The sequence below is a fragment of the Cervus elaphus genome, chromosome 15, assembly GCF_910594005.1.
Source record: "Cervus elaphus chromosome 15, mCerEla1.1, whole genome shotgun sequence".
Classification (NCBI taxonomy): Eukaryota; Metazoa; Chordata; class Mammalia; order Artiodactyla; family Cervidae; genus Cervus; species Cervus elaphus.
Window position 1 is genome coordinate 43371839 of NC_057829.1, and position 23965 is coordinate 43395803.

At 37.3% G+C, this 23965-nt stretch overlaps 1 protein-coding gene across 1 annotated transcript in view; it reads right to left on the reverse strand.

The window, feature by feature from the left end:
* The window catches only part of PARG (poly(ADP-ribose) glycohydrolase), a 116494-nt gene that overhangs the window by 14110 nt on the left and 78419 nt on the right, over positions 1-23965 (reverse strand). Inside the window, exons 13-15 of the mRNA XM_043926952.1 lie at positions 21542-21689; positions 11257-11335; positions 9727-9835 (exon numbers count right to left, since the gene is read on the reverse strand). Of these exons, the coding sequence (XP_043782887.1) occupies positions 9727-9835; positions 11257-11335; positions 21542-21689 (336 nt within the window). The remainder of the gene's footprint in view (positions 1-9726; positions 9836-11256; positions 11336-21541; positions 21690-23965) is intronic.

Consider the following 23965-nt stretch of genomic DNA (forward strand, 5'->3'; position numbering starts at 1 on the left):
CTTGCCACTGAAACACTTAAGCGACTATATATAAAATGAGTCCCTATATATAAAAGGGACCCCTATGCCTGGCTATAAGATAACCTTTAAAATCCCTTCCAGCTCCAAGACTCTAGTTTCACAGCTATATTTTAAGCTAGATTATTTTATTTTAAAACTTGCCAGTTACCTGCAAAAAGTACAGTATATCCTGAGGATGGTGGCTGCGTATTAATTAAATGAACAGCTCATTTTATATATGAGAAGGTCGTAGTTTAAGGTCCTAGAGTTTCTGATTCCCATTTCTTTGCTATCAGGCTAGTTAGTCTTTCTGACTCCTAAGGGTTCTTAGTTTTCTGAAACTATCAGACTATGTTAAGAAGTTTAATATAACAGCAAAGCAAATATCCCCTGGGCTTTCTCAAGTACCAAGCAAAGCCTAAAATATAGCTTATGTATAATAGTAAATAAAATAAAAAGAACAGTGTGTGACAGATGTTCCCAGAGAAAAACCAAGAATAAAGAAAGATGCCTCTACAAAACCCACACATAATACTGTAAATTGCTCTCTGAAGTTGCTACAGAGGTATAAAAATTTATTTTACACACTGTCTGGATGGATTAACAAGGCTATTTCTTCCACCTCCTCCTAGGCTGTAAATCCTGGCAGATATTAATTATAAGTTGGTACCTGACCATTATTCAATGCCGTGGTACAGAGCTTACACTAGAACTCACAAATTACCTGTGTAATCAGATGCATAGAGCTTTTGAAAATCTCTTTCAGGTCAAAACTATCAAAGAGCTCAATTTTTTTGAGCAGGTTCTTCTTGAAAGATACAGAGTCTCTGCCTTTATGCCAACAAAGGGAACAGACTTTCTGTCAGAATAGACGTAACTTTGCCACTTGCTTTCCTGTCAAATTCTCCAAACATGCCTAGATGAAGAGGAAGATTTCTTAGCCTCCTAGTTAACGTTTTCTGCTTTATGCCATCAGAATGATTTTAGTCTCTTCCAATACTGCTATCTCTACATATCTGGGCTAAATTTTCTTTAATAAGCAAAAATAGCTTAGTAAAACTAAAGCCAAACAACAGAGAATTTGAAATATTTAGATTATCAGAAGCAAAATCTAACCAATATTACTATAAAAAAAAAAATCTATCTTGAAAAATGGCCACAACAGAAACAAACTATAAAACTGAAGTTATTCTCCATTTGCTGTTTTAATCAAATAAAATAAAACTTTAAAAAGGTAATCTGAAATTAAATGATGTAAAATACTTGTAAAATAGGTAAAAGAATAACTAATGATTAAATACAAAATCCCTTTTTATAGAGGTCTAATTGATTTATTTATTTCAGGTATACAGCAAAGTGATTCAGTATTTTTACAGATTATACTCCATTAAAAGTTATTACAAGATAATGGCTATAATTCCCTGTGTTGTCCAATATATCCTTGTTGCTTATCTACTTTACATAGTTTGTATCTCTTAATCCCATAACCCTAATGTGCCCCTCATCTCTTCCCACTCCCTTCTGTAACCACTAGCTTGTTTTATATCTGTGAGTCTGTTTCTGTTTTGCATGTACATCATTTGTATTATTTTTTAGATTCCACATATAAGTGATGCTGTGCTGTGCTTAGTCACTCAGTCATATGGGACTCTTTGTGACCCCATGAACTGTAGGCAACCAGGCTCCTCTGTCCATGGGGATTCTCCAGGCAAGAATACTGGAGTGGGTTGCCATGCCCTCCTCCAGGGGTCTTTCCAACCCAGGGATCAAACCCAGGTCTCCTGCATTACAGTTGGATTCTTTACCATCTGAACCACCAGGTAAGCCCACATATAAGTGATATCATATAGTATTTGTCTTTCTCTTATTTCAGCAAGCATAAATACTCTCTAGGCCCATCCACAATGCTGTAAAAGGTAGAATTTCATTCTTTTTAATGGCTGAATAATGTTTCATTGTATACATTATCCATTTGTCTGTGATGGGCATGGCACTTGGGCTGCTTCCATATCTTGACTGTTGTTACAAAATTCTTTTATTGTGTTTAAACCAACTACTTCCAAGGTCAGAAATCAGAGAGAAACAGCAAGCTCCTCTGAGTCCCCTTTAGAGGGACAACCCTTGCTTCTCTCCATTCCCCAGTAAGGAGAGAGAGATCCCTCACCTGTCAGAGACGAGGACCGGGCCACTAATCCGGATAATAACCGAGCTTCTTTGGTAAGAAACAAAGATCAGATAATGATTGAGACAACAAAAGAATTGTCAAGTTCTTTCTTCATAGGGAAATGTGCTAGGAGCTCCACACTGGTAGCAAATTTTTCCTCACATGAGCCAGAGCACTTGAGAAGATTAATCAGAGCAGTAAAAGAAACCTTGCTTATTAAACTCTCATCACAGCCTGACCTGACATTCACCATGACAGAGCTATTTATTTTTTACTAATAAACTACTTAAAAGTGGGAAAAAGAAGAAGCATTCAAACCTCAGTAAGTAGAAGATACCAATAAATACTCCTGACTCAGAATGGCGCTTCCCTGATAGCTCAGTTGGTAAAGAATCTGCCTGAAATGCAGGAGACCCCAGTTCAATTCCTGGGTCCAGAAGATCTGCTGGAGAAAGAATAGGCTACCCACTCCAGTATTCTTGGGCTTCCCTTGTGGTTCACTTCATAAAGAATCCGCCCACAATGCGGGAGAACTGGGTTCGATCCCTGGTTTCGGAAGATCCCCTGGAGAAGGGAAAGGCTACCCACTCCAGTATTTTGGCCTGGAGAATTCCATGGACTATATAGTCCATGGGGTCGCAAAGAGTTGGACACGACTGTGTGAATGAGTTTTGATGGGAAGGTAAGAAGAGAGGGAATTTTGGAGTCCTGAAGGTTGCCAAGAGGCGCCTTGAGAAGCAAGTGGCAGGAGGAAGATACTGGTATCTAGAATTAAAAACTAGAGCCCAGCTGGGAAGTGGTAAAAAGAGACATGGGGAAAAAAAAAAAAAAAGAGACATGGGAAGGAAGCAAAGAAATTGAAAAAGGAAACAAAGAAAACAATTTTCAAAACCTACAGGCCCAGAACTGGGCCCAGGAAATAGATGGTATTCAGGTGAATAGTCTGTACAAACATCCCTGCAACGCACATGCAAGAGCACACACAAACTGAAGAACTCAGGCTGCCAAGTCAGTTTAAGCTAGCCTAAAGGTCCGTCTGATTAAGGCTATGGTTTTTCCAGTGGTCATGTATGGATGTGAGAGTTGGACTGTGAAGAAAGCTGAGCACCGAAAAATTGATGCTTTTGAACTGTGGTGTTGGAGAAGACTTCTAGAGAGTCCCTTGGACTGCAAGGAGATCCAACCAGTCCATCCTGAAGGAGATAAGTCCTGGGTGTTCATTGGAAGGACTGATGCTGAAGCTGAAACTCCAATACTTTGGCCACCTCATGTGAAGAGCTGACTCATTGGAAAAGACCCTGATGCTGGGAGGGATTGGGGGCAGGAGGAGAAGGAGACGACAGAGGATTAGATGGCTGGATGGCATCACCCACTCGATGGGCATGAGTTTGAGTAGACTCCGGGGGTTTGTGACAGACAGGGAGGCCTGGTGTGCTGCAATTCATGGGGTCGCAAAGAGTCAGACACGACTGAGCGACTGAACTGAACTGAAGAGAATATAATTAAATTATGTCCTTCATTATAATATAAATACATTATACTGTTTTCTAGATTAATAATTATTGTCCTAAGGAGTTGTTTATATTAAATCAATATAACATATTTGTCTAACAAACTAATACATAGTTCATATTGATAATGATTTTATGTTTTAGAATACTGTGATTTCTTAAAAACAAATATAAAAAGTGCCTAAAGGGATGTCCCTGGTGGCCCAGTGACTAAGACTCCATGCTCCCAATGCAGAAGGCTTGGGTGTGATCCTTGGTCAGGGAACTTGACCCCACATTCCGCAACTAAGAGTTCACATGCCACAACTAAGACCAAGTTGTTGTTTAGTCACTCAGTGGTGTCCAACTCTTTGCAACCCCATGGACTACAGCATGGGTTGTTGTTTTTTTTAAGTGCCTGTAGAATCTTTTAAAGGACAGAAATCGTATGAACCTAAGAGAGGCAGAAAATATTAAGAAGAGGTGGCAACAATACACAGAACAACTACACAAAAAAAATCTTCATGACCCAGATAATCACAATGGTGTGATCACTCACCTAGAGCCAGACATCCTGGAGTTTGAAGTCAAGTGGGCCTTAGGAAGCATCACTACAAACAAAGCTAGTGGAGGTGATAGAATTCCAGTTGAGCTATTTCAAATCCTAAAAGATGATGCTGTGAAAGTGCTGCATTCAATATACCAGCAAATTTGGAAAACTCAGCAGTGGCCACAGGACTGGAAAAGGTCAGTTTTCATTCCAATCCCAAAGAAAGGCAATCCCAAAGAATGCTCAAACTACAGCACAATTACACTCACCTCACACACTAGCAAAGTAATGCTCAAAATTCTCCAAGCCAGGCTTCAACAGTATGTGAACCGTGAACTTCCAGATGTTCAAGATGGATTTAGAAAAGGCAGATGAACCAGAGATCAAATTGCCAACTTCCGTTGGATCACAGAAAAAGTGAGAGTTCCAGAAAAACATCTACTTCTGCTTTATTGACTATGCCAAAGTCTTTGACTGTGTGGATCACAATAAACTGTGAAAAATTCTTAAGGAGGTGGGAATACCAGACCACCTTACCTGCCTCCTGAGAAATCTGTATATGCAGGTTAAGAAGCAACAGTTAGAACCAGACATGGAACAACAGACTGGTTCCAAATCAGGAAAGGAGTATGTCAGGCTGTATATTATCACCCTGCTTATTTAACTTATATGCAGAGTACATCATGAGAAATATTTGACTGGATGAAGCAAGAGCTGGAATCAAGACTGCCGGGAGAAATATCAATAACCTCAGATACGCAGATGATACCACCCTTATGGCAGAAAGAGAAGAACTAAAGAGCCTCTTGATCAAAGTGAAAGGAGAGTGAAAAAGTTGACTTAAAACTCAACATTCAGAAAACTAAGATCATGGCATCTGGTCCCATCACTTCATGGCAAATAGATGGGGAAACAATGGAAACAATGACAGACTTTTTCTCGGCTCCGAAATTCACTGCAGATGGTGACTGCAGCCATAAAATTAAAAGACGCTTGCTCCCTGGAAGAAAAGCTATCACAAACCTAGACAGCATATTAAAAAGCAGGGACATTACTTTGCCAACAAAGGTCCATCTAGTCAAAGCTATGGTTTTTCCAGTAGTTATGTATGGATGTGAGAGCTGGACTATAAAGAAAGCTGAGCGCTGAAGAATTGATGCCTTTGAACTGTGGTGTTAGAGAAGACTCTTGAGAGGCCCTTCGACAGCAAGGAGATGCAACCAGTCCATCCCAAAGCAAATCAGTCCTGAATATTCACTGTAAGGACTGATGCTGAAGCTGAAACTCCAATACTTTGGCCACCTGATGTGAAGAACTGACTCATTGGAAAGACCCTGATGCTGGGAAAGATTGAAAGTGGGAGAAGGGGATGACAGAGGATGAGATGGTTGGATGGCATCACCAACTCAATGGACATGAGTTTGAATAAACTCCGGGAGTTGGTGAAGGACAGGGAGGCCTGGCGTGCTGCAGTTCATGGGGTCGAAGAGCCAGACACGACTGAGCGACTGAACTGAACTGAAGAATCTTTTAGAAGACAATAAAGTAATATTAAGTCTTAAAATTATCCTTAGATTCAATAACAATTTTGTAAATTTCTTATTTGTAAATTTCTTTTATTCGATTAAATAACAACTGTACAAAGGTGTTTAAAGTGAAAGTGTTAGTTGCTCAGTCATGTCTCATTGTTTGCGACCCCATGGACAGTAGCTCTCCAAGCTCCCCTGTCCATAGGATCGTCCAGGCAACAGTACTGGGCTGGGTAGCCATTCTCTTCTCCAAGGGATCTTCCCAACCTAGGGATTGAATGCAGGTCTCCCACACTGCAGGCAGATTCTTTACTATCTGAGCCAGCAGGGAAGCTCCACAAAGATGTTTACTACATTGCACATAATAAAGAGATCCCTGGGACCACCTATTAGTTTAGTTAAAAAACTAATAGCTAAGTTTTAGTATATCAGCTAAGGCCTCGTATATCAATCCAACTAATTTTATGGCCATTAAACATATTATTATGAAGATCATTAGAAAGTATTAAAAATATAATTATGGATAAATTAAATAAATACAATATTTATGTCACTTTTGAACACATTTATATGAAACTTAATATTTATGTGGAAAGTCCTACAAAAATGAAAGCAATTATTTGAAACGTAAAATTATAGATGATTTTTTGTCTTTAAAATAGCTAACCTTAGTAAATAGATGTTGCCTTTTCAAGATGCAATATAAAATGAAAACATTTAGACCTTAGATTTCCCATATATGAAATCAAAGATTAGATTATATATTTCTATGGTTATTCTGATTCTATACATTGAGAAACTGAAGGGAAAACTCACTAAAAATGATACATTTTGAACCAATATTCCTGAAAAGTAAAGTAACACAGACTTCAAGAAAAAATTATAAATGATCAGATGTTGAACTTCTTTGAACTATCAACAGCAGGGACTGATTGGTTTCATTAATAAAGCACTGTAACAATCCACTCCTGAATTTGGTGATAATAACAAAAACAACAAAATCAATATATCAGTTTTTAAAAGGTAAATGGCAATTTCCTGCCCAGGTGGTCTCCTCACTTTGTTAAATTTCTGGTCCAGATGACTCCACAGAATATACTCGCTACTTAATCTTATTGGATTGAGTCTAACATGGCTAAACACAACGTTCCACAGATGATTTCCCTCTTCCTTTGCTGAGCTATTTGCCACTTTTGCAACCTGGAGTCATAAATCTTTCCAATCCAAAGACAGTTCTCCTGGAGAATGTTACCTAGCTGATCTCTCACAGGTTTAAAATGCAGCTTCACAGTATCAGTCAGATAAAAGGAGTCTGACTCTTCCCTTTAAAAACCACCTCTTAAAAAAAAAAAAAAAAAAAAAAAAAACCACCTCTTCTTGTCGGTCATGATGTGGGTCCAATAGGATAGGGGCCTGGATAGAGTCAATTGTTTCCAGAGACAACAAAGCACTTTGTGGGATTGCCTTTCAATTGTTATCTGTTGTGTGTGTATGTCCTCAGTCGCTCAGTTTTGTCTGATTCTTTGCAACCCCATGGCCTATAGTCCACTAGGCTCCTCTGTCCATGGAATTTTTCAGGCAAGAATATACGAGCGGATTGCCATTTCCTCCTCCAGGGGATCTTCCCAACCCAGGGACTCAATCCATGTCTCCTGCATTGGCAGGCAGATTCTTTACCACTGCACCACCTGGGAAGCTTGAGTAATGCCTAAAAGTAGCAAGCCCCCTAGAGTTCAGAGATCCACACTGAATTCTGATGGTGAAAACTGGTCTATTGCTTCATTTGGAAAAATGGAGTTTTTCTGTTCCTGTCTAGTTTCTGTCTGGCATACAAAAAAAGAAAAAAGCACTGTACAAGTTATCTCTGAAGTGATTTAATACCGAGTTCTGCTTTAAACCGAAGTGTACAAAACATAGTGAGATGTAAAACATTTAATTTACGATGCTCTCCAAGTTGTGGTGTCACAAGTTAGACATGGGGAATTAAAAATGAGAATATTTATTTATGTCCAGGGTCATATTTGTAAAAGTGAATGATCCAGCTCCTGCAGGAAAGTATTTGTGGGAATATAAATATTATCCATAAAAAAAAGAACCTTGAAATGTGTGTTAATGTACTATAATGGTTAAATACATTTCCTTTTCATACATGTCTTTCTAAACTTGCCATGTATTTCTTGCCATAACAAAGTACCACACAGACTATGTGACTAAAAGAACAGACATTACTTTTCTCAGTTTTAGAGACTAGAAGTTCAAGATCAGGGCGTCAGCACGTTTGGTTTCTTTTGAGACCTCTCTCCTCGGCGTACAGACGGTCACCTTCATGTAGACCCACACATGATATTTATTCTGTGGGCATGCACTGCTAATTTGTTTTTTTTTTTTTTTTGTATGCCCTAATCTCTTCTTATAAGGATACTAGTTAGATTGCATTAGGGCCTCCCTGGTATCCTAGGACCCCCACACCCACTGATTATAAATGTCTTCTACTATCAATGACCATGTGACACATTCACAAACACTTTTGATGAAAAGCTAAATAAAAATCTTATTCTACTTGATATGCTATGTAATAAAAACACCATGTGCTTGGAGACAACTGCTTTAAGGCAAGAGTTCAGATAGTGAAAGCAGTCTCACATTTAAAAGGTACCTAAAAGATATTCCTTAGTATCACGAGTCAGATAAAAGAGAAATTACAACTGTTGACATATAAAAGAACAGTCTTTTTGGACAGCTTTTCTGAGGAATTGCTTAAAAGAAAAATGGAATCCATATGTAAGTTCAATTTGGAAAATAATGCATTTACTCTTCAAACTTTTTATGGGATTCCTTTGATAACTTCAAATGTTAAAATAACCTAATTGTATATTGTAAAAATATGTTCAACAGCAAATTAGATTCTCAAGTACATCAGGATATAAGATAACAAATGTAATTATACTGGACATATCCCCTAAGTTTTAAGCATAGTAAAAGCCTTTCTGGATTATTTGGTTATTTTACTAATAACAACATGAAAGGTAAGGCACTTGAGCTGGGATTAGCAGAGCACCAGACAGAGGCCATCCTGTGGTTAGACCCAGGGAAAAGATGTGGAGATGATATACTGAGGGCCACACATGCCCCAACAGCACTCCCAGCTCCCTTGCAATGGTACACCCAGTCGGCTGTCATCACCAAAGTCTGTGTAGGGACTGGCACATGGGAGTCATGCAAAACCACAAACCTTATTATCTTAATAATGAATTTCATGACCAAATCCTATTCATGGAAGTTAAAAAATGGTTTTCAGAATTGGGTCAGTCTTGGCTGTGAGAGTAATTTGAGGAACTAAAGAAAATATCAACAGTTTTGGTAAGGCCCTATCTACCTAGAGAATAGAATTAGAATACTATTGCATGATAGTTTATTATGGTTAACAGTAGTAAAAATTTGAACTAACAATAGGCCTAGCTCATTTTTATATTTCTGTAACAATAAAAAAAAAATGATTAAAGGAGATAAAACTAAGCACAGAAAGCCACATATTCCATCATAAATATGTCAAATTACCAAATAAGTAATTTACATGACTCTTACCAATACGAGAACAACAATGACTTGCCTTACAAGGTTTATCTGTTTTAATCCTGATAGCACACCTTGCAGAGAAAGTGTCATTGGGTAGGTCTGAAAAAAACTTTCCAGGTTCATTCATTTCTATATTGTTTTAAAATGATAATGTTCCAAAGCAGCGAAATGTACTTGATGAGATAAATGCATGTGTGGGGCTTAATATCAAGCAACAGTCTATCTGGCATCAGTAATCAAACAATTACACAATGGAAAGTACATCCTGTACAAGCTGACAGACCCATTAAATCAGGAGAGCTGTAGGCAGACGTACTGACACTGCAAGAATTACCAGAAAGCATTAATTTCAGCATTAATAAAATGGCAGTAAATAGATAACAGCTGCCAGATGAACGAAGAAATAAGGTTACTGGCCTTGTTAAGCTCACGTCTGATTTTCTCAGGCACAAACTGGTCGAGGTAGCGTCTGAAGTGAAGGGCGTCGATGGCGACGATTTCAGTGCTGCGCCTCTGCCAGTCGTCCCTGGCAGATGGGGGAGAGGAGGAACGGGGAAAGGCACTCACCAAACAACAACCCCCACCAGGGCAGATTTCGGAGACTTTGGCGGGGTTAATACGTTACAAACAAACAAACCAATGGCTTTACATCTCAGCAAATCAGGAAGTCCAAGGCACATGTATTGTGGAGTACAAAGCATTAAGCAGTAAAATGAAAAGATAGAACATACTGTAAACATACATCATTAACAGTGAGTCTTCAAGGTGAAAAGATTTGGTGGGCAAACCAAAAGGATTTAGTTCTTTGTTTTCCTCCCAACACTAAAGACCCAGCCTTTGTATCTGGACAAGAGCTCTTTCCTCTGTTCTGGAAGAACTGCTCTAAGTCACTGAGTTTGTAACATCGCCCTATATTGTCCAAAAGCTAGTCCCAAGGAGTCAAGTGTTGTGGGAAAAAAAAGTATAACAGTGTAACAGTTCAATACAATATTCTACCTGCTATGCTCAACTGCTGGGTGCACAAAATTATTTTTAAAAAGGCAAAGAAATCAAAGCAAACAATAACAATTTGCCTGTGGAGACAGGAAAAGTTGGATGAGATGGTGATTTTGGAAACATGAAATTCTATACATTAATCTCTTTATAAACATGCATATGATGATATTCCCATCAACGCTTCAAACTGAAGAATAGCAACAGAAGCCTTCGTGCTAGTCTGTAAATAATAATAAAGAATTAAAAATCCACCTAAGTAACTGTTGCAGCCATATGTTTTATCCAAAACAAAGAAAGACTAGCAACTGGATTTGAGATATTACAAAGAATAAGGCTGTATGGCTACAAGGGCGGTGGCTGATTCTTTCTGCCACAATGGCTCTTCCCACTGAAACACACATACATTTGCCACACACATGTTTTCAATAAAAATTTGCCTCTGGGGAAGCAAAAATGTCAAAGTGTAAAAATGTATTTCAATAAGAAATAAGAGACAGCAGCGGCAAAGTTCACCACAGGTTCTGCTAGCAACCGTTTTGTGGTATTAGGCAAATTGTCCCAACATAGGTTTCCCCCACTTACTGAACCTCACAGAAGTTAAGGACAACTAAAAAAGCTGTTTAAAGGCTTTAAGTTGTAATTAGAATCCACTCGAAATAAGTTTGTTGTTGGAAGTTAACCTTCACTGGATGCTTACAATTAGCAGCAGAGACACCTGTAGAGAGTTGTGCCTTTCCTGGTCTTGGTTTAGATATTTGGCTTTTCCTTCTCTGTTCTTCTGAGTATATAGAGATGGTGAATCTGTTTTAACTACTAGTGAACCTGTACTATTGAATTTAAGAAGAAAATTATATTTCTGAAGTAAGAGTAGATGGAAGACAGAATGTACCAGGGTCAAGCCCACATTCCTTAGCTTTTGGCCATGTGATACTAAAGTAGAAATGAACTCACCTTTCACTCCTATCTTCATGGCTCCGGGCCCAACGGTATGTTTCGGCATAGCCTGTGTATTCACTGTACTGTTCAGTACCTGAAACAAATAATCTGCCACTATTATTTTTCAGAAAAAATATTTCTTAAAAACTACACCTTCTAAATGGTCTCTGTTAAGAAACACACAAACAAACAGATAAAAAAAAGCGTCTGCCTACCATGTGGGAGACCTGGGTTCAATCCCTGGGTCGGGAAGATCTCCTGGAGAAGGAAATGGCAACCCACTCCAGTGTTCTTGCCTGGAAAATCCCATAGATGGAGGAACCTGGTAGGCTACAGTTCATGGGGTCACAGAGTCGGACACGACTGAGCATGTTCATTTCAGTCTTAATGACTTATTATTTCCCATGAAGAAAAATATTATGCTTCCAGAAGCAACCACAATATTTAACATACAGTGAATGAATGGTCCAATCAACAAATAAAATAGTCTGTCATATTCATTTTTTCTTTTATGAGTACATAAACATAGTGTTTTATAAAAGTCCACTGTCTTCAGTGTCAATAATCTGATGGTAATATTCAATTTGCATTGTTGAGAAAATAAATTTTATATAAAAACATTCCCTAAGAAAAGTATCAATAAGATTAAATTTAGGATTTGCGTATCAATAGGCAAAATATTTCAAAGGGCTTTGTAAAACCAGTATATTATGCATGAGAAGACAGGGAGGGAGAAAAGCATAATTAACATCTGATAAGAACAGGTACCAAGCTTGGCATTTAACACAGACTTCTAATTCATGGGACCTGAACATATAAAAAAGAATGGTGTCAACAGTGTTCTACTATTTAACTAAATAAGCTCATTCCAACTTCTATGGTCAACTCAATAACTGCTTGATAAGAATCTACAAAACAGTAAAATTAAAAGCTGAAAACCTTGAGCAAGACAATACTTTTCACGTATAAACAAGAAGAGAAACAAGACAACATTGACAACTAAGATTAATGGTATTTTTAGTATAGTTGATTTTTTTTTTCTTTCTCCATTCAATATTTTTTCCCCTGTGAGAAAGTATCTTTTTATTGTTAGAATTTAAGTCAGTCACACATTATTGCAAACATCTGGAACAGAGAAGAAAACATTTCAATTCTATTTCAAAAATGTCTCTAAGACCAAGCAACAGGATTCCACAGTCAAATGAATAGCATAAAAGTGCAATGGAGAAAGGCTTAAAAACACTTACATTATTTAAGGTGGTCAGAGTATAATAACATATTTCACTTTATGTGATGAATGTATTAATTCTCTAGATTTATCCTCAGTTCGGGATCACAGATTAATTTTTCATTTGGCAACTGTTTTGGTATTTTTCACCTTTACACAATCCAAACAAGGGTTTTGGACAAATGCAACATCCAACTCAAATGATAAAATGGCCATAGCACATATAAAAGAGCTCCAGAGACAGAAGACAAAAGTGAAAAGTGGCGTTGGTGCCATAGCCTTGCAGTTCTTGTATTTCTTTATTGTTACTGTTGTTGTTTAGTCGCTAAGTTGTGTGTGACTCTTTTGTGACCCCATGGACTGTAGCCCACCAGGCTTCTCTGTCCATGAGATTTCCCAGGCAAGAATACTGGAGTGGGTTGCCATTTCCTTCTCCTACAGTTGATTCTTGAACAACGTGAGTTTGAACTGCATGGGTGCCCTTACACTGTAAATTTTTTTCCAATGGTAAATGTTACAGTACTACACAATCTGCAGTTGATTGAATCCATAGATGTGGTCCCCATAAGTAAAGGAAACATGTATTTGAAGGGCTAACTTGTAAGTTATCTATGCATATAAGTTGTATGTGGATTTTATGGTCCTACTTTTCTCTTCAAAAGATATACTTCAGTGGCAAAGTGAAAGTCGCTCAGTTGTATCTAACTCTTTTCGACCCCATGGACTATACAGTCCATGGAATTCTCCAGGTCAGAATACTGGAGTGGGTTCTCATGCCCTCCTCCAGGGGATCTTCCCAACCCAGGGATTGAACCCATGTCTCTTGCATTGCAGTTAGATTCTTTACCAGCTGAGCCTCAAGGGAAGCCCAAGAATACTGGAGTGGGTAGCCTATCCCTTCTTGAGCGGATCTTCCTGACTCAGGAATCGAACTGGGGTCTCCTGCACTGCAGGTGGATTCCTTACCAACTGAGCTATCAGGGAAGCCCATACTTCAGTGGGGTTCCTATCAAATGAATAAACTGAATCTAGTTAAGAAGAAACATTGGGCAACCCCCAAAAAGAGACATTCTACCAAGTAACTGGCTTATATATTTTAAAAATATCAAGGTGAACTAACACAAGGTTGAGAAACTGTCCCAGTTTAAAGAATGTGTGACAAGTGTACTCAAAGAAAAGATATATGCACCCTCACGTTCACAGCAGCACTGTTTACAATAGCCAAGACATGCATACAACCTAAATGTTCACTGACAGATGAACTGATAAAAGAAGATGTCATACACACACACACACACAATGAAATATTACTTAGCCATCAATAAGAATGAAATAATGTCACTTGCAGTAACATGAATGGACCTAGAGATTATCATACTAAGCAAAGTCAGTCAGAAAAGAAAGACAAACACCACATGATATCACTTATATATGGAAGATAAAATACGACACAAATGAACATGTTTACAAAACATAAACAGACTCAGACACAGAGAACAGGCTGTGGTTGCCAAGGGGAAGTGGGAGTAGGGGTGAGAAGGACTGGAAGTTTGAGAATAGGAAAGGAAAATTATTATATAAAGTATGGGTAAACAACAAGGTCCTACTGTATGGAACTATATTCAATATCCTGTGACAAACCATAATGGAAAAGAATATGAAAAAAACTATATACATAGATATATAACTTAGTCACTGTGCCGTACAAAGGAAATTAACACAATGTTAAAACTATTCTTCAATAAAATTTTTTTTTAAAGTCAAATCTTCCCAAATTGATCTGTAGATTCAAAACAATCTTAGTTAAAATTCTAGGACTTCTCTGGTGGTGCAGTGGGTAAGAATCCGCTTGCCAATACAGAGGACACAGGTTTGGTCCCTGGTCTAAGAAGATTTCCACAGGCTGTAGAGCAACTAAGCCGGTGAGTCGCAACTACTGAGGCCTGTGTGCCTAGAACCCGTGCTCCACAATGAGAGAAGCTCCCGCAATGGGAAGCCCAGGCACCACAACTGAAGGGAGGCCCCCGCTCACTACAACCAGAGAAAGCACGCACAAAGCAACCAACACCCAGCGCAGCCAAAATAAATAAAATTATTTTTAAAAATTCTAAGAAGCTTTTTTGTACATAAATTCAACAAACAACTCTGAAGAAGAACAAAGTTGGAGGGCTCACACTGATTTCATGAATTATTATAAAACTACAGTAATCAAATCAGAAAGAGTTAAAAAAAAAACCCTCCAAAACAAAACAAAACCCAAAAACCTGAATTAATATAAACTGGACTTCAAAATTAGAAACTTCTGTTTTTCAAAAGTCATTGAAGATAATGAAAAGATTTATTTCATGTACCTCATAAAAGACTTACTAAAATATTAAAGCACTTCCAAAACTCAAGAGTAAAAAAACAACTACACCAGTGGCTGATTCATGTTGATGTATGGCAAAAACCACCACAATATTGTAAAGTAATCAGCCTCCAATTAAAATAAAGAAATTAATTTAAAAGAAAAAAACCCAATTAAAACACAGGCAAAAAGATGACTTCATGTATGTAGCCATATGTCAAAACTTACCTAATTGTACACTTAAAATATATATAATTTGTTATATGCCAATTATACTTCAATAAAACCATTAAAAATGTAACCTGTCTTCTTCACTAGACTGACAGCTTCTCAAGGGCAGGAATTATAAATTATTAACGTTTGTGCCTACATTAGCATCTTGTAATACAAGAAGATCTTATAATGGGAATATTCCCCTGGAGGAGGGCATAGCAACCCACTCTAGTATTCTTGCCTGGAGAATCCCATGGACAGAGGAGCCTGGCGGGCTACAGTCCCTGGGGTCTCAAAGAGTCGGACAGGACTGAAGTAACTTATCATGCACGCATGCACGCACAATGTAAGAATACAGAAGCAGTTGAATAAGTACTTGCTTGCATAAATATAATTAACGAGCAAAACAGGAAGTACACTGAGGTTAAAATTAATCCAGAAATACTTAATCTGGACTAAGTATTATGTAATTGGCATATATTTAAATATTCATTTACAAAGAGCATGGCATGGTAAGAACCATGAGGAATCACCCAAAGTGAATCCTTAAGTAGCCTAATCTCACTGGACTTCATTTCAACATCTAAAAATCAAGCCTGTCAATAATTTTTATATTGTTTACCTCATAGAATTGCTTAGAAAACCAAATAAATTTAAAACCCTTCAATACCTTCAGTTGGTATTTGGTGTCATCAACTTTGTAAGAGAGTAGAGAAACCAAGGGATTCCCTGGTGGCTTAGTTGGTACAGAACTTGCCTGCCAATGCGGAAGACATAAGAGACACGGGTTGGATCCCTGGATTGGGAAGATCCCCCAGAGAAGGAAACGGCAACCTGCTCCAGTATTCTTGTCTGGAAAATTCTATGGACAGAGGAGCCTAGCAGGCTACAGTCCATGGAGTCACAGAGAGTTGGACACGACTGAGCACACAGACACACATGCTAGAGAAACCAAAGACTTCTGACTCCATTTAGGTAAGGTTGAAAAGAAACCTGGTCTATTGGCATGATTGGAAATAAGGAGACAGGAACAATCTTCTTCTGTTTTTTGCCCTGCACTGGACAAACCTGTTTATTATTCTTAGCAATAATAATAATAATAATGCCTACTCTGATCTCTTAATTATAGAAAATAAACACCTGTCTTTTGAAAAGTGGTTGAAAAATATAAAATACCAATGATCAATTTCTATTGCATTTTAGAACGGTTTCTGTCTTCTTTCCTAAGAGAAACAAAGTTAGGTTTATTTCCTTCAGGTTTGGGAAATCAAAAATGTATATACAAAAGCTTTTGCTCTCAACAAATTAAATCTTGAGTTTTCTAAGTAAACATCTTTCACAACTATGTTGTTTGTTCTGAAAGACAACTGCCCATAGCTTGTTTAAAATTTAAATTTATTGATAAACTTTTCTGAAAATGCAAAGGTAAACAGCGATAACAGCAAAGAAGAGACAGAAGTCTGAATGACCTTTGTGATAGCTCTCCCTAGGGATAGCCTTAAGACTTCATGTTCAAAGATAAATCTTCACCTAAGTTAAAAACTTAAGGAACCCATTTAAATCTTTTCAAGAGCTTATTACAACTTTATGAGTTCTTAGATTTAGTAGTAAGAAAAATTCTTATTTTCTTCCACTAGTCACGAAAATTTATAATGAGAACAGCAAAAAATAATTGGAGATTAAAGAAATTTTACTTACTAATGGGTTATGCCCCTAGCAAGACGATTTATAAAAAAACCATCTACCCCACTTTTATTAGTATCATTAAAATAGTGGTGATTATGCAGCAGAAAGAACACTCTTGCCTTCCATTCCCATGACTAATAATTAAGAAAAGCCAAACTCCAACTGAATTTGGATCTTTCCCAATGAGCTGGTGTCATTTAGTAGTGATGTAGGGCTGTTTTTGCAGCAATGGGCACCTCTAGTGTTACTCAATGAAAAGTACCAGTCCTATAAACAACGGGGTCCACTTTTGTCTTTCTGTCAGTTCTGCTGATACTCACAAAAGATATAAGGACCTGTGATGTTTAGGACAATTTGATTCACTAGAGGGCAGGTTTTATATTAAGTATACCAACATTCTGCTCAGTAAGTTTCATGTCTAGGCATTTTCTTTATGTCCTCACAGAAATATCAAAACAATATCGCAGCACCACAGTAACACCTTTTAGTACTGAAGCTATTTACTGGATGTTCTGGTGGAACATTAGGGGAAAAGCAAAGCAGGGGGAAGATTAAGAGTTTTTAATTCCTTCCCTCTATCCATACTTATTGAAAGGTTTTTAACTCATGACTGCTCCAGGGAGAATCACAGCAAGTAGAGGAATAACACTGTCTGGATAAAAGTATTTGCCTGTTTGCATGACCTGTTTCATATTCATTTAAAAGTCTGATACCAACCAGATGCCCCACAATGATGATAAATTTAATTTATTTCCAATTTCTCAAACTCTTCTACAGATTCAGGCAGCACAGTCACAGCCATTAGCTCACTGAGCCTGGATGAATCATTGAAGGAATGGAATTGATCAGGCAGATAGATTGCAGTACATGGTTAAGAGTCTCCTAAGAAGGGAGATGGCAGAAATCCAACATCAAATAGATGATGAAATGGCCATTTCCATTAAGGGAACATCACATCACAGATATTAATTAGGAGGCACTATAATAGAGTTAAGTGGATATGGGGGAAAATGCTGAGTTAAAGTCACCCTGGGTGTCCTTAGCCTGAGGTAATTACAGATGTGAAGGTGAGTCATGGATCTGCGATTTTCCATCTATTTTACAATGGCTGCAGGTAAGTTAGAGACCAGATATAACTCCAGACTGATGAAGCTTTTTTAGACTGGGGAGAAACTATCCTTAAAAAATAAAAAAAATCTAATGTTTTACTATTACCAGGGAAATTACATTCTTTATTTACAGAAACATTAATGGGAAATGACAAAAGACTACTTCTCTAGTACAACAGAAGTGAAGCAAATGAAACAAATTAGCTTTGAGTTTAAATGCCCTGCATTCTAACAAATCTTTTATAAATTTATCTTCAAAAATTGATGGAATATTTTGTTCTGAGTCTTCAGTTCAAATCTAGCTTAACAGCTAAAAATTAAAAATCGTTTAAGAGTATTATTCGATATACTCAAATGCTGGAGACAATCACATTCCAGACTTTCAGTGCCCTCTAAAACAGTCTGAGATCAATATTCAAAGTATTCATATGCCCAACAATGAATTTATGACAGTTTAATTTTCTTGTTCTGTAGTTCCTTACACTTTTTGTCCCCTAATAACTTCTAACTGCATCCTTCTTATCTGCATACATAATACACAACAAATGCAGACAGATGACCAGTATGTGAGTTGAGACAATGCTGAGAATAAAAGGGTTTTATCTTTCTCTTTTAGTACATTTTGGATCAGCCTCAGAATACTGGATGAAATGCTTCAGGTTAATAACCTGCGTTTCTATCAAAAAAGAAATTCCTTTGCTAAAGTTCCATTCTAAACTTCCCACAAACTCAATCAACAATTTTTATTTTTTGCCTTACCTCACCAAAACAGCAGAATCACAAGAATATTATAAAAAATAATATAGCATTATCTAAAAGATGTGGAATAACTTGTTGAAAGCCCTTTCACCTACAAGTACTTCTGAAAGATCAGGACACATCAGCAAAAATGATGGCATAAAAACCTCACAGAATTCCTTATCCATAAAAATAATAATAACACTGGTAAAACTTATGAGAATCATCTTTTTCTGAACTGTGGGAATTAACCAAAGGCTTGCAGCAGTCTGAGAAGTATTTATTAAAGAAAAATTGACTGAATATTGGTAAACACAGTAAGTTATGTATATCTTGATAGCAAGCGTCACTCTGATCTTAAAGCTCCATGCAAGCAGGAAGAAGTGTCAACTGCCTGGTGGAGTGTTGAAGGTGAGCCCCAACATAAACACAGAGCCCTTTGGCAAAGAATGAGTGACTTACACAAAAAAAAAAAAAAAAAGAATGACTGACTTATAAGTTCTAGGCGTTTAAAGAAATGTCTGTCTGATCATTAGCTAACCACTAATCTAACCATCCACTTTAGTGACTACACATGAAATATAGATTTCACAGTATTAGGAAAGTCACTAAAGAAATAGCAACAAAAACAAACTCTGAGGAAAAGAGAAAATCTCATTCCAAGAGTTGCCACTTTTAAAACATCCAGTTTTCAACAAAAAATTGAGACATGCAAAGAAACAAGAAAGTTGGGTCCGTATTCAGGGAACAAAAGTATTCATGAGTAACTGTCCCTGAGAAGCTCAGATGCTGGACTTACTAAACAGAAACTTTAAGTCAAATGTTTTAAATATGCTAAAAAAAAAAAAAAAAAACTAGAGAATTATGTCTAAATAACTAAATGAAAATATGAGAACAATGCCTCACAAATAGAGAATCTCGGTAGAGATAAGAATCAAATGGAAATTCTATAGTTGAAGAGTATAATACCTGGAATAAACATTTCACTGAAAGGATTACAAAACAGATTAGAGATGGCAGAAGAAGGAGGCAGTGAACTCAAAGATAAGTCAATTAAAATTATCCAGTTTCAGAAACAAAAAGAATGAAGAAAAATGAACAGGGTTCAGGGACCAATGTGATACCACCAAATGTATCAACTAAACTCCAACTTTGGCCACCTTATGTGAAGAGATGACTTATTGGGAAAGACCCCTGACGCTGGGAAAGACTGAAGGCAGGAGACAGGGATGACAGAGGATGAGATGGTTGGGTGGCATCACCAACTCGATGGACATGACTTTGAGCAAGCTCCGGGAGTTGGTGATGGACAGGGAAGCCTGGCATGCTGCAGTCCATGGGGTCGCAGAGTCGGACATGACTGAGCGACTGAACTGAACTGAACCAACACATGCATAATAGGAGTCCTAGAAAGAGAGAGGAGAGAAAGGGACACAAAAAATACTTAAAGATATAATGGCCAAAAATGTACCAAATTTATATAAACATTCAAGACATTCAATGAATCCAAATAGGATAAAGTCAAAGAGATATACACATCATAGAATAGTTGAAAGACAAAGAGGAAATCCTGAAAGCAGATCATAAGGGACAAAATTTAGATACATCCCTGTAGGTTGCCTACAAATGTATCTGAGGTAAACAATGTGGCCCCAGAGTCTTAGTCCTGTCTAACCTCTTTGTAGATGGATGAGCTGAGTTATACATTTGATAAAACTAACAGGAGATGACTAACAGGAGACGGTTTTCATCCAACTGCAATCTTTGAGAATGACAATCAACCAAATTCTTCTATACTTAGTCTGTTAGTCTCCTGCACTAATCTCAAAGTGGGAATAGACTGAAAGAGGAAATGAATCTTCTTTTGCAGAAAGAAAAAAAGCATCAGCAACTGATGGCTGGTTATGGCTTTTATATGGGAATGTTCTTTTAGGTGGGCTTCCTAGGTGGTACAGTGGTAAAGAATCTGCCTGCCAATGCAAGAGACACAGAGACGTGGGTTTAGTCCCTGGGTCAGGAAGATCCCCTGGAGAAGGAAATGTCAACCCACTCCAGTATTCCTGCCAGGAAAATTCCATGGACAGAGGAGCCTGGCGGGCCACAGTCCATGGGGTTGCAAACAGTTGGATGCAACACAGTATGTTCTTTTAGTTACCTGAATAAAAAAGGCTTAACTTCCCTACAGTGGCTGATTAAGAGTTTCTTTAGTGTTATGAGTTAACCATCATTTTTTTTGATAGCTTATCAAAAGAAAATACTCTGACATAGTGATATTACAATCTAAAGAAACTTAAGGAAAATACTATAATTCCTGATAGCAGGCCTGTAAGTATAAATTTGAGTATGTTTCCATCTTTTCTCCCCCCATGTTAACGTAAATCAAAGCGGCACTATGATAATCATTTTTCTCTCTTAAGATTAGAAATTAGAATAAATATAAGGTTACTGATTTATTTTCCTTCTATAAAGCTCACTGTTGTATTGACCCTCTTCAAACACTGCAACTGCTTTTTATACTTAGTATGCTCATACTGAAGTACAACAAATCACTCTGGAAATATAATAAAAGGATAGTAATAGGATTCATGCTCAAAGACAAATCACTTTTTTTAAGGGTACTATATCATAAAATTTTCAAACTAGAGAGTAACTGAACCATTTTTGCCCTTGTTCCTCAGCTAAAGAAGCCAAGAAAGAAAATGTGGGGATAAAATATCTTACTCAATATTATAAAAATGAAACAATTTAAAAAAACCAAATATAAATTAATGAAATAAAATATTAAGACTAACTCCTTTGTTGTTCACCAAAAACTATCACAACATTGTTAATTGGCCACACCCCCATACAAAGTTTTTAAAAAAAAAAAATATTGGACTAATGCCCATGGAAGAGAAAAGCTATAACTGAGTGGCCTCTAGTCTTCATGATCGTCATAGATGGAGAACTATTCCATTGTCCAGATGCCTCAGGACTAACCTGTGATGATAAGACATTCATTGTGATCCAGCACCTCAGTGAAGAGCCGTGAAACAATCAACTCAGGGTTGATTAAAAAGCGGATTTCTTCTTGCACAAGTCCTGCACTGGTTACACCACCTCCAACAAAACGGTTTGCAAAATCCACCTATTTGGGAAAATGTGACATGTTAAATGCTGATTTAAAATACCTACATTTATGATTAAGAAGTACTCCCTCTAAGCTCTGACCTTCCTTTCTTTCCCCATAAAATCAATCCCCAAATTATCAATCTTCCCAGGGATACTGGATTGTGGTTGACTGCACTCTTTCCACTTCACTGCAGTTAGCATTTCTGAATATTTCTTTGGATTCCAAAACCTTAGAATGAACTTAGAATATAGAGCTTTTAGGCAAAAGCCTCATTGTAATCTATGGGCTCTTGTTTAGAAACCTTACTTGTGCTCCGAGGGCTACAAATCAAGGGAGGTTTTATCTGGAAAGGTTTTAAGGTCATTTCTCCACCATTCACTACTCAATTTCCGTTTATGTACTTCATATGACATTAATATAATTATACAAATATATCTCACCTTATTGTGCTTTGCTTTACAGCACTTCACAGATATTGCAATTTTTTTTTTTTAAACAAACTGAATGTTTATATCAACGCTGCACCAAGCAAGGCTCTTGGTGCCATTTATCTAACAGCATTTGCTCACTTTGTGTCCTATTTTGGTAATCCCTGCAACATTTCAAACCCTCAACCAGCAAAAAGATTATGACTTGCTGAAGACTCAGATGATGGTTGGAACTTTTTTTAGCAAGAAAGTACTTTTTAATTAAGGCATGTACATTTCCTTAGACATCAATGCTATTGGACACTTAAAAGACCACAGTATAGTGTAAACATAACTTTTATAAACAGTGGGAAACAAAAACTTCATGTGACTTGCTTAACTGTGATAGTCTGGAACTGAACCCATGATATCTTCAAGGTACATAGCCTATACCTGTTTTATATAACATGGCAATCAAACACTTGTCTTAAGGATTTGAAAAGTTTAGGAAGTAACCTTTTCTGAGTAATTTCTTTTTTGTTTTTTTTTTAAATTAATTTATTTTTAAATTGAAGATAGCTGCTTTACAGAATTATATTGGTTTCTGCCAAACCTCAACATGAATCAGCCATAGGTATACATATGTCCCCTCCCTCTTGAATCACCCTCTCACCTCCTTCCCCATCCCATCCCTCTAGGCTACAGAGCCCTGGTTTGAATTTCCTGAGCCATACAGCAAATTCCCATTGGCTATCTATTTTACATATGGTAATGTAAGTTTCCATGTTACTTTCTCCATACATCCCACCCTCTCCTTTCCGCCCACCCTCCACCTGTGTCCATAACTGTTCTCTATGTCTGCGTCTCCATTGGTGCCCTGCAAATAATTTCATCAGGACCATCTTTCTAAATTCCATATATGTGTTAGTGTATGATATTTGTTTTTCTTTTTCTGACTTACTTCACCCTGTATAATAGGCTCTGTATAGTAGGATGAACCTATTTATTATACTCTATTATACAGAGTATAATAACTTTTTAAGGGATAAAGATTTTTTCCTTCTAAATTCAATCACAAGCCCCAAACTGCATAAATATTACAAACTTTTTGTTTTAATACACCTAAGGGGGAAAAAATGAAGATTAAAAAAAATCTAGTTTAACAAGAAATTAATACTTGAAATTTAGTTTAAAATTACATGTAAGTTTTCTATGGAGCACTATGTTGGGATCCCCAAGTTCCTACTAATAAAGGTGGGTGGGTTAGACAATCCTCAAGAGAAAGTGAACTCTAGAAGATAGTGAAGTACAGGGAAGCCTGGCTTGCTGCAGTCCATGGCGTTGCAAAGAGTTGGATATGACTTAGCAACTGAACAACAATAAGAGAAAGCAAACTCAGCTTGCCAGGATTATTTGTCTTAAACTTACTATGTCCTCAACAGTATGCCAAGCTCTACGGGGCAACACATAAGAAACAGTTTCTAACCCTGTCTTATTCTATTTGAGGAGTTCTGTATGCAGGTCAAGAAGCAACATTTAGAGCTGGACATGGAACAACAGACTGGTTCCAAATCAGGAAAGGAGTATGTCAAGGCTGTATATTATCACCCTGCTTATTTAACTTATATGCAGAGTACATCATGAGAAATGCTGGACTGGATGAAGCACAAGCGGGAATCAAGATTGCCGGGAGAAATATCAATAACCTCAGACACGCAGATGACACCACCCTTATGGCAGAAAGCAAAGAGGAACCAAAGAGTGTCTTGATGAAAGTGAAAGAGGAGAGTGAAAAAGTTGACTTAAAACTCAACATTCAGAAAACTAAGATCATGGCATCTGGTCCCATCACTTCATGGCAAATAGATGGGGAAACAGTGGAAA